This window comes from Hyperolius riggenbachi, chromosome 1 (assembly GCF_040937935.1).
Source record: "Hyperolius riggenbachi isolate aHypRig1 chromosome 1, aHypRig1.pri, whole genome shotgun sequence".
In the NCBI taxonomy this organism is placed as follows: domain Eukaryota; kingdom Metazoa; phylum Chordata; class Amphibia; order Anura; family Hyperoliidae; genus Hyperolius; species Hyperolius riggenbachi.
Genome location: NC_090646.1, coordinates 688,719,498 through 688,733,709, shown reverse-complemented (window position 1 = coordinate 688,733,709; position 14,212 = coordinate 688,719,498). Strand labels below are relative to the sequence as shown.

General features: G+C 54.7%; 1 protein-coding gene across 1 annotated transcript in view; it reads left to right on the top strand.

Annotated features, from left to right (window-relative positions):
* The window catches only part of TLN1 (talin 1), a 325,769-nt gene that overhangs the window by 123,492 nt on the left and 188,065 nt on the right, over positions 1 to 14,212 (top strand). The window contains exons 10-15 of the mRNA XM_068265810.1: positions 4,837 to 4,992; positions 5,068 to 5,169; positions 7,760 to 7,836; positions 8,994 to 9,174; positions 11,783 to 11,896; positions 11,974 to 12,082. Of these exons, the coding sequence (XP_068121911.1) occupies positions 4,837 to 4,992; positions 5,068 to 5,169; positions 7,760 to 7,836; positions 8,994 to 9,174; positions 11,783 to 11,896; positions 11,974 to 12,082 (739 nt within the window). The remainder of the gene's footprint in view (positions 1 to 4,836; positions 4,993 to 5,067; positions 5,170 to 7,759; positions 7,837 to 8,993; positions 9,175 to 11,782; positions 11,897 to 11,973; positions 12,083 to 14,212) is intronic.

The following is a 14,212-nucleotide window of genomic DNA, read 5'->3' as shown; positions in this document are numbered from 1 at the left end:
TCAGGTGATATTACCCCAGGCACAGTGTCTTCTTACTGGTGATGGTGAGGAAGGTATAGGTTGGTTTGGGAGATGTTGGCACAGATCTGGTCCTGCCTTTCAGGTGATCTTACCCCAGGCACGGTGTCTTCATACTGGTGATGGTGAGGAAGGTATAGGTTGGTTTGGGAGATGTTGTTTTAGATCTGGGCCTGCCTTTCAGGTGATAATAACCCCAGGCACGGTGTCTTCATACTGGTTATGGTGAGGAAGGTATAGGTTGGTTTGGGAGATGTTGGAACAGATCTGCTCCTGCCTTTCAGGTGATATTACCCCAGGCACAGTGTCTTCTTACTGGTGATGGTGAGGAACGTATAGGTTGGTTTGGGAGATGTTGGCTTAGATCTGGTCCTGCCTTTCAGGTGATATTACCCCAGGCACAGTGTCTTCATACTGGTGATGGTGAGGAAGGTATAGGTTGGTTTGGGAGATGTTGGCACCGATCTGGTCCTGCCTTTCAGGTGATATTACCCCAGGCACAGTGTCTTCATACTGGTGATGGTGAGGAAGGTATAGGTTGGTTTGGGAGATGTTGGCACCGATCTGGTCCTGCCTTTCAGGTGATATTGCCCCAGGCACGGTGTCTTCATACTGGTTATGGTGAGGAAGGTATAGGTTGGTTTGGGAGATGTTGGCACAGATCTCTTCCTGCCTTTCAGGTGATATTTCCCCAGGCACAGTGTCTTCATACTGGTGATGGTGAGGAAGGTATAGGTTGATTTGGGAGATAATTGTCTTAGATCTGGTCCTGCCTTTCAGGTGATATTACCCCAGGCACAGTGTCTTCATACTGGTGATGGTGAGGAAGGTATAGGTTGGTTTGGGAGATGTTGGCTCAGATCTGGTCCTGCCTTTCAGGTGATATTACCCCAGGCACAGTGTCTTCATACTGGTTATGGTGAGGAAGGTATAGGTTGGTTTGGGAGATAATTGTCTTACATCTGGTCCTGCCTTTCAGGTGATATTACCCCAGGCACAGTGTCTTCATACTGGTTATGGTGAGCAAGGTATAGGTTGGTTTGGGAGATGTTGGCACAGATCTGGTCCTGCCTTTCAGGTGATATTACCCCAGGCACAGTGTCTTCATACTGGTTATGGTGAGGAAGGTGTAGGTTGGTTTGGGAGATGTTGGCACAGATCTGGTCCTGCCTTTCAGGTGATATTACCCCAGGCACTGTTTCTTCATACTGGTTATGGTGAGGAAGGTATAAGTTGGTTTGGGAGATGTTGGCACAGATCTGGTCCTGCCTTTCAGGTGATATTACCCCAGGCACAGTGTCTTCATACTGGTGATGGTGAGGAAGGTATAGGTTGGTTTGGGAGATGTTGGCACAGATCTGTTCCTGCCTTTCAGGTGATATTACCCCAGGCACGGTGTCTTCATACTGGTGATGGTGAGGAAGGTATAGGTTGGTTTGGGAGATGTTGGCTTAGATCTGGTCCTGCCTTTCAGGTGATATTACCCCAGGCACAGTGTCTTCATACTGGTGATGGTGAGGAAGGTATAGGTTGGTTTGGGAGATGTTGGCACAGATCTAGTCCTGCCTTTCAGGTGATATTACCCCAGGCACGGTGTCTTCATACTGGTGATGGTGAGGAAGGTATAGGTTGGTTTGGGTGATCTTGGCACCAATCTGGTCCTGCCTTTCAGGTGATATTACACCAGGCACGGTGTCTTCATACTGGTGATGGTGAGGAAGGTATAGGTTGGTTTGGGAGATGTTGGCACAGATCTGTTCCTGCCTTTCAGGTGATATTACCCCAGGCACAGTGTCTTCATACTGGTGATGGTGAGGAAGGTATAGGTTGGTTTGGGAGATGTTGGCACAGATCTAGTCCTGCCTTTCAGGTGATATTACCCCAGGCACGGTGTCTTCATACTGGTGATGGTGAGGAAGGTATAGGTTGGTTTGGGAGATGTTGGCTTAGATCTGGGCCTGCCTTTCAGGTGATATTACCCCAGGCACGGTGTCTTCATACTGGTTATGGTGAGGAAGGTATAGGTTGGTTTGGGAGATGTTGGCACCGATCTAGTCCTGCCTTTCAGGTGATATTACCCTAGGCACGGTGTCTTCATACTGGTGATGGTGAGGAAGGTATAGGTTCGTTTGGGTGATCTTGGCACCGATCTGGTCCTGCCTTTCAGGTGATATTACACCAGGCACGGTGTCTTCATACTGGTGATGGTGAGGAAGGTATAGGTTGGTTTGGGAGATGTTGGCACAGATCTGGTCGTGCCTTTCAGGTGATATTATCCCAGGCACGGTGTCTTCATACTGGTGATGGTGAGGAAGGTATAGGTTGGTTTGGGAGATGTTGGCACAGATTTGGTCCTGCCTTTCAGGTGATATTACCCCAGGCACAGTGTCTTCTTACTGGTGATGGTTAGGAAGGTATAGGTTGGTTTGGGAGATGTTGGCACAGATCTAGTCCTGCCTTTCAGGTGATCTTACCCCAGGCACGGTGTCTTCATACTGGTGATGGTGAGGAAGGTATAGGTTGGTTTGGGAGATGTTGGCTTAGATCTGGGCCTGCCTTTCAGGTGATATTACCCCAGGCACGGTGTCTTCATACTGGTTATGGTGAGGAAGGTATAGGTTGGTTTGGGAGATGTTGGCACAGATCTGCTCCTGCGTTTCAGGTGATATTACCCCAGGCACAGTGTCTTCTTACTGGTGATGGTGAGGAAGGTATAGGTTGGTTTGGGAGATGTTGGCTTAGATCTGGTCTTGCCTTTCAGGTGATATTACCCCAGGCACAGTGTCTTCATACTGGTGATGGTGAGGAAGGTATAGGTTGGTTTGGGAGATGTTGGCACCGATCTGGTCCTGCCTTTCAGGTGATATTACCCCAGGCACGGTGTCTTCATACTGGTAATGGTGAGGAAGGTATAGGTTGGTTTGGGAGATGTTGGCACAGATCTGGTCGTGCCTTTCAGGTGATCTTACCCCAGGCACGGTGTCTTCATACTGGTGATGGTGAGGAAGGTATAGGTTGGTTTGGGAGATGTTGGCACAGATCTGGTCCTGCCTTTCAGGTGATATTACCCCAGGCACGGTGTCTTCATACTGGTGATGGTGAGGAAGGTATAGGTTGGTTTGGGAGATGTTGGCACAGATCTGGTCGTGCCTTTCAGGTGATATTATCCCAGGCACGGTGTCTTCATACTGGTGATGGTGAGGAAGGTATAGGTTGGTTTGGGAGATGTTGGCACAGATTTGGTCCTGCCTTTCAGGTGATATTACCCCAGGCACAGTGTCTTCTTACTGGTGATGGTGAGGAAGGTATAGGTTGGTTTGGGAGATGTTGGCACAGATCTAGTCCTGCCTTTCAGGTGATCTTACCCCAGGCACGGTGTCTTCATACTGGTGATGGTGAGGAAGGTATAGGTTGGTTTGGGAGATGTTGGCTTAGATCTGGGCCTGCCTTTCAGGTGATATTACCCCAGGCACGGTGTTTTCATACTGGTTATGGTGAGGAAGGTATAGGTTGGTTTGGGAGATATTGGCACAGATCTGCTCCTGCGTTTCAGGTGATATTACCCCAGGCACAGTGTCTTCTTACTGGTGATGGTGAGGAAGGTATAGGTTGGTTTGGGAGATGTTGGCTTAGATCTGGTCCTGCCTTTCAGGTGATATTACCTCAGGCACAGTGTCTTCATACTGGTGATGGTGAGGAAGGTATAGGTTGGTTTGGAAGATGTTGGCACCGATCTGGTCCTGCCTTTCAGGTGATATTACCCCAGGCACGGTGTCTTCATACTGGTGATGGTGAGGAAGGTATAGGTTGGTTTGGGAGATGTTGGCTTAGATCTGGGCCTGCCTTTCAGGTGATATTACCCCAGGCACGGTGTCTTCATACTGGTAATGGTGAGGAAGGTATAGGTTGGTTTGGGAGATGTTGGCACAGATCTGGTCGTGCCTTTCAGGTGATATTACCCCAGGCACGGTGTCTTCATACTGGTGATGGTGAGGAAGGTATAGGTTGGTTTGGGAGATGTTGGCACAGATCTGGTCCTGCCTTTCAGGTGATATTACCCCAGGCACAGTGTCTTCTTACTGGTGATGGTGAGGAAGGTATAGGTTGGTTTGGGAGATGTTGGCACAGATCTAGTCCTGCCTTTCAGGTGATCTTACCCCAGGCACGGTGTCTTCATACTGGTGATGGTGAGGAAGGTATAGGTTGGTTTGGGAGATGTTGTCTTAGATCTGGGCCTGCCTTTCAGGTGATATTAACCCCAGGCACGGTGTCTTCATACTGGTTATGGTGAGGAAGGTATAGGTTGGTTTGGGAGATGTTGGCACCGATCTGCTCCTGCCTTTCAGGTGATATTACCCCAGGCACAGTGTCTTCTTACTGGTGATGGTGAGGAAGGTATAGGTTGGTTTGGGAGATGTTGGCACCGATCTGGTTCTGCCTTTCAGGTGATATTACCCCAGGCACGGTGTCTTCATACTGGTGATGGTGAGGAAGGTATAGGTTGGTTTGGGAGATGTTGGCTTAGATCTGGGCCTGCCTTTCAGGTGATATTACCCCATGCACGGTGTCTTCATACTGGTGATGGTGAGGAAGGTATAGGTTGGTTTGGGAGATGTTGGCTTAGATCTTTCCTGCCTTTCAGATGATATTACCCCAGGCACGGTGTCTTCATACTGGTGATGGTGAGGAAGGTATAGGTTGGTTTGGGAGATGGCACCGATCTGGTCCTCCCTTTCAGGTGGTCTTTCTGGGCTTTGACTGGGAAATTAGACTCTACACTTCAGGACATCTTACTTTGGATGTTGTCTCTTCTTCCAGGAAAAGATGAAAGGGAAGAACAAGCTGGTACCACGGCTGCTTGGCATCACCAAGGAGTGTGTAATGAGAGTGGATGAAAAGACCAAGGAAGTTATTCAAGAGTGGAACCTTACCAACATCAAGCGCTGGGCTGCCTCTCCGAAGAGCTTCACATTGGTGAGTTGGCTGCACCGGCTGTGGACTTCTCGGGGTCCAGCAGTCTGTATTTATCTCATACATTTCTTTTCACAGGACTTCGGAGACTACCAGGACGGGTATTACTCGGTGCAGACCACAGAAGGGGAGCAGATCGCTCAGCTCATTGCTGGATACATTGACATCATCCTGAAAAAGGTGATTTCTGAAGATCTGTATTTTTCCCTGGTGTGGGTGGGGGTGGTGTCTGGGGGTTACCTCTTGTCCTACAGCTTTCTCATATCCTGCATTTGTCTGTCTCCCATTGTAAGTAGATGAATGGGCAGTTTTTGGAGCTGCTTATGGTAAAATAGCTTCTTCATAGCCCACAATTGTCTTTCTCCCAGCATATGTCAGGAAATGCGGGGCGGGCCTTCTCCTGATATAATCGTAATCCTGCGCCCTTCCCCTGACGTAATCCTCTGCCCTTCCCCTGACGTAATCCTCTGCCCTTCCCCTGACGTAATCCTCTGCCCTTCCCCTGACGTAATCCTCTGCCCTTCCCCTGACGTAATCCTCTGCCCTTCCCCTGACGTAATCCTCTGCCCTTCCCCTGACGTAATCCTCTGCCCTTCCCCCGGCGTAATCCTGCACCCTTCCCCCGGCGTAATCCTCCGGCCTTCCCCCGGCGTAATCCTCCGGCCTTCCCCCGGCGTAATTCTCCGGCCTTCCCCCGGCGTAATTCTCCGGCCTTCCCCCGGCGTAATTCTCCGGCCTTCCCCCGGCGTAATTCTCCGGCCTTCCCCCGGCGTAATTCTCCGGCCTTCCCCCGGCGTAATTCTCCGGCCTTCCCCCGGCGTAATCCTCCGGCCTTCCCCCGGCGTAATCCTCCGGCCTTCCCCCGGCGTAATCCTCCGGCCTTCCCCCGGCGTAATCCTCCGGCCTTCCCCCGGCGTAATCCTCCGGCCTTCCCCCGGCGTAATCCTCCGGCCTTCCCCCGGCGTAATCCTCCGGCCTTCCCCCGGCGTAATCCTCCGGACTTCCCCCGGCGTAATCCTCCGGACTTCCCCCGGCGTAATCCTCCGGCCTTCCCCCGGCGTAATCCTCCGGCCTTCCCCCGGCGTAATCCTCCGGCCTTCCCCCGGCGTAATCCTCCGGCCTTCCCCCGGCGTAATCCTCCGGCCTTCCCCCGGCGTAATCCTCCGGCCTTCCCCCGGCGTAATCCTCCGGCCTTCCCCCGGCGTAATCCTCCGGCCTTCCCCCGGCGTAATCCTCCGGCCTTCCCCCGGCGTAATCCTCCGGCCTTCCCCCGGCGTAATCCTCCGGCCTTCCCCCGGCGTAATCCTCCGGCCTTCCCCCGGCGTAATCCTCCGGCCTTCCCCCGGCGTAATCCTCCGGCCTTCCCCCGGCGTAATCCTCCGGCCTTCCCCCGGCGTAATCCTCCGGCCTTCCCCCGGCGTAATCCTCCGGCCTTCCCCCGGCGTAATCCTCCGGCTTTCCCCCCGCGTAAGCCTCCCCCCCGCCCAAGCCTCCGCCCCTCCCCCCCGCCCCAAGCCTCCCCCCCGCCCAAGCCTCCGCCCCTCCCCCCGCCCAAGCCTTCGCCCCTCCCCCCCGCCCAAGCCTCCCCCGCCCAAGCCTCCGCCCCTCCCCCCCGCCCAAGCCTCCGCCCAAGCCTCCGCCCCCCGCCCAAGCCTCCGCCCCCCGCCCAAGCCTCCGCCCCTCTCCCCCGCCAAAGCCTCCGCCCCTCCCCTACCGGCCCAAGCCTCCGCCCCTCCGCCGGCCCAAGCCTCCGCCCCTCCGCCGGCCCAAGCCTCCGCCCCTCCGCCGGCCCAAGCCTCCGCCCCTCCGCCGGCCCAAGCCTCCGCCCCTCCGCCGGCCCAAGCCTCCGCCCCTCCGCCGGACCAAGCCTCCGCCCCTCCGCCGGCCCAAGCCTCCGCCCCTCCGCCGGCCCAAGCCTCCGCCCCTCCGCCGGCCCAAGCCTCCGCCCCTCCGCCGGCCCAAGCCTCCGCCCCTCCGCCGGCCCAAGCCTCCGCCCCTCCGCCGGCCCAAGCCTCCGCCCCTCCGCCGGCCCAAGCCTCCGCCCCTCCGCCGGCCCAAGCCTCCGCCCCTCCGCCGGCCCAAGCCTCCGCCCCTCCGCCGGCCCAAGCCTCCGCCCCTCCGCCGGCCCAAGCCTCCGCCCCTCCGCCGGCCCAAGCCTCCGCCCCTCCGCCGGCCCAAGCCTCCGCCCCTCCGCCGGCCCAAGCCTCCGCCCCTCCGCCGGCCCAAGCCTCCGCCCCTCCGCCGGCCCAAGCCTCCGCCCCTCCGCCGGCCCAAGCCTCCGCCCCTCCGCCGGCCCAAGCCTCCGCCCCTCCGCCGGCCCAAGCCTCTGCCCCTCCGCCGGCCCAAGCCTCTGCCCCTCCGCCGGCCCAAGCCTCTGCCCCTCCGCCGGCCCAAGCCTCTGCCCCTCCGCCGGCCCAAGCCTCTGCCCCTCCGCCGGCCCAAGCCTCTGCCCCTCCGCCGGCCCAAGCCTCTGCCCCTCCGCCGGCCCAAGCCTCTGCCCCTCCGCCGGCCCAAGCCTCTGCCCCTCCGCCGGCCCAAGCCTCTGCCCCTCCGCCGGCCCAAGCCTCTGCCCCTCCGCCGGCCCAAGCCTCCGCCCCTCCGCCGGCCCAAGCCTCCGCCCCTCCGCCGGCGAAACTATGCCAGCTCTCACATCTCTTTGCGTTAGGCAAAGCTGATCAGTTTTTCAGGGATTGAGGTTGTCTGTTTTCCGTTCATGTGATGTCTTTGATGTTGGCATTAACCCTTTACGGCTCCATTTCTTTCTTTATAGAAAAAAAGTAAAGACCATTTTGGTTTGGAGGGAGATGAAGAATCGACTATGCTGGAGGATTCCGTATCACCCAAGAAGTAAGATGCTCTGATGACTTACAGTGTTTCATTTCTGGGCTACTTCATGGGAGACTGGGGGAGGGGCTTCTAATGTTGTGCCACTTCTGGGGTGTCTTATGGGTAATCAGAGGGAGGGGCTTCTTATGTCACATCCGGGCTGCCTGATGGGTAATCAGAGGGAGAGGCTTCTAATGTCACTTCCGGGCTGTCTGATGGGAGATCAGAGGGAGGGGCTTCTAATGTCACTTCCGGGCTGTCTGATGGGAGATCAGAGGGAGGGGCTTCTAATGTCACTTCTGGGCTGCCTGATGGGAGATCAGAGGAAGGGGCTTCTAATGTCAGTCCCGGGCTGTCTTCTTGGAGATCAGAGGGAGGGGCTTCTAATGTCAGTCCCGGGCTGTCTTCTTGGAGATCAGAGGGAGGGGCTTCTAATGTCACTTCCGGGCTGCCTGATGGGAGATCAGAGGGAGGGGCTTCTAATGTCAGTCCCGGGCTGTCTTCTGGGAGATCAGAGGGAGGTGCTTCTAATGTCACTTCTGGGCTGTCTGATGGGAGATCAGAGGGAGGGGCTTCTAATGTCACTTCTGGGCTGTCTGATGGGAGATCAGAGGGAGGGGCTTCTAATGTCACTTCTGGGCTGTCTGATGGGAGATCAGAGGGAGGGGCTTCTAATGTCACTTCCGGGCTGCCTGATGGGAGATCAGAGGGAGAGGCTTCTAATGTCACTTCCGGGCTGTCTGATGGGAGATCAGAGGGAGGGGCATCTAATGTTTTGTCACTTCCGGGCTGTCTGATGAGAGATCAGAGGGAGGGGCTTCTAATGTTGTCACTTCTTGGCTGCATGATGGGAGATCAGAGGGAGGGGCATCTAATGTTTTGTCACTTCCGCGCTCATTTCTTGGAGATCAGAGGGAGGGGCTTCTAATGTTATGTCACTTCCTTGTCTCATGAGACAATTACTCTTTCACAGTACAATAAGGTATTGTCACACTGGTTTCCTATCTGCTGTATGTCACTATACATTCCCCTCTGTGACTTGCCCAGGTCAGCCTTCAGTATTGCCCGACACAGGTGACGTTATGCTAGTAATAATGATCTTGCCTTGCTATTTTCCATGTGTGGATGTCATTGCATGTCCTGCGCTGAGCTTCACTATTCTCCATCCTCTCTCGCAGGTCCACCCTCCTCCAGCAACAGTTCAACACGGTGGGAAAGGTGGAACATGGGTCGGTGGCTCTTCCGGCAATCATGCGATCTGGGGCTGGAGGTCCTGAGAATTTCCAGGTTGGATCCATGCCTCAGGCGCAGCAGCAGATCACCAGCGGACAGATGCACTGGGGACACATGCCACCGCTGGTAAGGCGCACCACTGTCTCAGACTGGAGGGTTCCTCACTTTGTGACCACCTCTTTGTCAATTATTGTAGGTCGTCCAGCTTTCTGTAGTGTTGGTACCACCTACCTGAAATCAATCAGCCTGTCCCATTGTCCTCCATGTCTTCTCCTCACCGTTCCTTATCACCAGCCTGTCCTATGGTCCTCCATGTCTTCTCCTCACCATTCCTCATCTCCAGCCTGTCCTATGGTCCTCCATGTCTTCTCCTCACCGTTCCTTATCACCAGCCTGTCCTATGGTCCTCCATGTCTTCTCCTCACCATTCCTCATCTCCAGCCTGTCCTATGGTCCTCCATGTCTTCTCCTCACCATTCCTTATCACCAGCCTGTCCCGTTGTCCTCCATGTCTTCTCCTCACCATTCCTTATCACCAGCCTGTCCCATTGTCCTCCATGTCTTCTCTTCACCGTTCCTTATCACCAGCCTGTCCTATGGTCCTCCATGTCTTCTCCTCACCATTCCTCATCTCCAGCCTGTCCTATGGTCCTCCATGTCTTCTCCTCACCATTCCTTATCACCATCCTGTCCCGTTGTCCTCCATGTCTTCTCCTCACCATTCCTTATCACCAGCCTGTCCCATTGTCCTCCATGTCTTCTCTTCACCATTCCTTATCACCAGCCTGTCCTATGGTCCTCCATGTCTTCTCCTCGCCATTCCTTATCACTAGCCTGTCCCATAGTCCTCCATGTTTTCTCCTCACCATTCCTTATCACCAGCCTGTCCCGTTGTCCTCCATGTCTTCTACTCACCATTCCTTATCACCAGCCTTGTCCTATTGTCCTCCATGTCTTCTACTCACCATTCCTTATCACCAGCCTTGTCCTATTGTCCTCCATGTCTTCTCCTCACCATTCCTTATCACCAGCCTGTCCTATGGTCCTCCATGTCTTCTCCTCACCATTCCTTTTCACCAGCCTGTCCTATGGTCCTCCATGTCTTCTCCTCGCCATTCCTTATCACTAGCCTGTCCCATAGTCCTCCATATTTTCTCCTCACTATTCCTTATCACCAGCCTGTCCCGTTGTCCTCCATGTCTTCTCACCATTCCTTATCACCAGCCTTGCCCTATTGTCCTCCATGTCTTCTCCTCACCGTTCCTTATCACCAGCCTGTCCTCCATGTCTTCTCCTCCCCATTCCTTATCACCAGCCTGTCCCGTTGTCCTCCATGTCTTCTAATCACCATTCCTTATCACCAGCCTTGTCCTATGGTCCTCCATGTCTTCTCCTCACCGTTCCTTATCACCAGCCTGTCCTCCATGTCTTCTCCTCACCATTCCTTATCACCAGTTTGTCCCATGGTCCTCCATGTCTTCTCCTCACCATTCCTTATCACCAGCCTGTCCCATTGTCCTCCATGTCTTCTCACCGTTCCTTATCACCAGCCTGTCCTTTGGTCCTCCATGTCTTCTCATCATCGTTCCTTCTCACCAGCCTGTCCTATGGTCCTCCATTCCTTATCCCCAGCCTGTCCTATGGTCCTCCATGTCTTCTCATCACCATTCCTTATCCCCAGCCTGTCCCGTTGTCCACCATGTCTTCTCCTCACGGTTCCTTATCACCAGCCTATCCCATTGTCCTCCATGTCTTCTCCTCACCATTCCTTATCATCAGCCTGTCCTAATGTCCTCCATGTCTTCTCCTCACCATTCCTTATCATCAGCCTGTCCTAATGTCCTCCATGTCTTCTCCTCACCATTCCTTATCACCAGCCTTTCCTATGGTCCTCCATGTCTTCTCCTCACCATTCCTTATTACCAGCCTGTCCCATGGCCCTCCGTCTTCTCCTCACCATTCAGTATCTCCAGCCTATATCCCATGGTCCTCCATGTCTTCTCCTCACCATTCCTTATCACCAGCCTGTCCTATTGTCCTCCATTCCTTATCCCCAGCTTGTCCTATGGTCCTCCATGTCTTCTCCTCACCGTTCCTTATCACCAGCCTGTCCCATGGCCCTCCATGTCTTCTCCTCACCATTCCTTATCAGCAGCCTTTCCTATGGTCCTCCATGTCCTCTCACCATTCCTTATCACCAGTCTGTGCTATGGTCCTCCATGTCTTCTCCTCACCATTCAGTATCACCAGTCTGTCCTATGGTCCTCCATGTCTTCTCCTCACCATTCAGTATCACCAGCCTGTCCCATGGCCCTCCATGTCTTCTCCTCACCATTCAGTATCTCCAGCCTATATCCCATGGTCCTCCATGTCTTCTCCTCACCATTCCTTATCATCAGCCTGTCCTAATGTCATCCATGTCTTCTCCTCACCATTCCTTATCACCAGCCTGTCCCATGGCCCTCCTTTTCTCCTCACCATTCAGTATCTCCAGGCTATATCCCATGGTCCTCCATGTCTTCTCCTCACCATTCCTTATCATCAGCCTGTCCTAATGTCATCCATGTCTTCTCCTCACCATTCCTTATCACCAGCCTGTTCCATGGCCCTCCATTTCTTTTCACCATTCAGTATCTCCAGCCTATATCCCATGGTCATCCATGTCTTCTCACCTTACCTTATCTCCAGTCCAGAGAAAAGCCTCACAATGATCATGGCTGCTCTCTTCTTGCAGACCTCAGCCCAGCAGGCTCTGACCGGTACTATAAACTCCAGCATGAATGCCGTGAATGCAGCACAGGCCACCCTCGATGACTTTGATACTCTTCCACCCCTCGGGCAAGATGCGGTGAGTACAATGCAAGGTGTAACACCATCGCAATGTCCCCAGACACTGGCCTGACACACAGATTATCACCATTACAGGCAGCCAAGGCCTGGAGGAAGAACAAGATGGATGAATCCAAACACGAGATCCATTCACAGGTAGATGCCATCACAGCCGGTACCGCCTCCGTGGTGAACCTGACTGCAGGTAAGCACAAGGTAGATGGTGGGCTGACTGGGAATGGCTGGTGGGTTTTAGAGGAGGATTTTCCTTGCTGAGCCTATAACATCTGGTGTGTCATTGGGGGAGGATTTCCCTTGTTGAGCCTATTGGCTGGTGGTTTATCAGGGGTTGGGTTCCCTTACGATATAACATCTGGTGAGTCCTCGGGGAGGGGTTTCGTTGCTGAGCCTATAACGGCTGGTGGGTCCTCTGGGGAGGGTTTTCCTTGCTGGCTCTCTAATGTCTGGTGGTTCCTCAAAGGAAGGGTCCCCTGGCTGAGCCTATAACGTCTGATGCGTGCTTGGGGGAAGGTTTCCCTGGCTGAGCCTATAACGTCTGATGCGTGCTTGGGGGATGGGTCCCCTGGCTGAGCCTATAATGTCTGGTGCGTGCTTGGGGGAAGGGTCCCCTGGCTGAGCCTATAATGGCTGGTGGGTTATGAGGTGAGGGGTTCCCTGACTGAGCTTATAACATCTAGTGGGTCCTAGGGGTGTGGTTCCCTGGCTGAGCTTATAATGGCTGGTGGATCATTGGGGCGGGGTTCCCTGGAAGAGCCTGTAATGTCTGGTGGTTCCTCGGGGGAGGGGTCCCCTGGCTGAGCCTATAACGTCTGATGCGTGCTTGGGGGAAGGTTTCCCTGGCTGAGCCTATAATGTCTGGTGCGTGCTTGGGGGAAGGGTCCCCTGGCTGAGCCTATAATGTCTGATGCAGGTTTGGGGGGAATGATTCCCTGGCTGAGCCTATAGTTGGCTGGTGAGTCCTAGGCGGAATGGTTCCCTGGCTAAGCCTATAATGGCTGGTGGGTTATGAGGTGAGGGGTTCCCTGACTGAGCTTATAACATCTAGTGGGTCCTAGGGGTGTGGTTCCCTGGCTGAGCTTATAATGGCTGGTGGATCATTGGGGCGGGGTTCCCTGGAAGAGCCTGTAATGTCTGGTGGTTCCTCGGAGGAGGGGTTCCCTGGAAGAGCCTATAACGTCTGGTGCGTGCTTGGGGGAAGGTTTCCCTGGCTGAGCCTATAACGTCTGGTGCATGCTTGGGGGAAGGTTTCCCTGGCTGAGCCTATAACGTCTGGTGCGTGCTTGGGGGAAGGTTTCCCTGGCTGAGCCTATAACGTCTGGTGCATGCTTGGGGGAATGATTCCCTGGCTGAGCCTATAACGTCTGGTGCATGCTTGGGGGAAGGTTTCCCTGGCTGAGCCTATAACGTCTGGTGCATGCTTGGGGGAAGGTTTCCCTGGCTGAGCCTATAGTTGACTGGTGAGTCCTAGGCGGAATGGTTCCCTGGCTAAGCCTATAATGGCTGGTGGGTTATGAGGTGAGGGGTTCCCTGACTGAGCTTATAACATCTAGTGGGTCCTAGGGGTGTGGTTCCCTGGCTGAGCTTATAATGGCTGGTGGATCATTGGGGCGGGGTTCCCTGGAAGAGCCTGTAATGTCTGGTGGTTCCTCGGAGGAGGGGTTCCCTGGAAGAGCCTATAACGTCTGGTGCATGCTTGGGGGAAGGTTTCCCTGGCTGAGCCTATAATGTCTGGTGCATGCTTGGGGGAAGGTTTCCCTGGCTGAGCCTATAATGTCTGATGCGTGCTTGGGGGAAGTTTTCCCTGGCTGAGCCTATAACGTCTGGTGCATGCTTGGGGGAAGGTTTCCCTGGCTGAGCCTATAACGTCTGGTGCGTGCTTGGGGGAAGGTTTCCCTGGCTGAGCCTATAACGTCTGGTGCATGCTTGGGGGAATGATTCCCTGGCTGAGCCTATAACGTCTGGTGCATGCTTGGGGGAATGATTCCCTGGCTGAGCCTATAACGTCTGGTGCATGCTTGGGGGAAGGTTTCCCTGGCTGAGCCTATAACGTCTGGTGCATGCTTGGGGGAAGGTTTCCCTGGCTGAGCCTATAACGTCTGGTGCATGCTTGGGGGAAGGTTTCCCTGGCTGAGCCTATAACGTCTGGTGCATGCTTGGGGGAAGGTTTCCCTGGCTGAGCCTATAACGTCTGGTGCGTGCTTGGGGGAAGGTTTCCCTGGCTGAGCCTATAACGTCTGGTGCGTGCTTGGGGGAAGGTTTACCTGGCTGAGCCTATAACGTCTGGTGCATGCTTGGGGGAAGGTTTCCCTGGCTG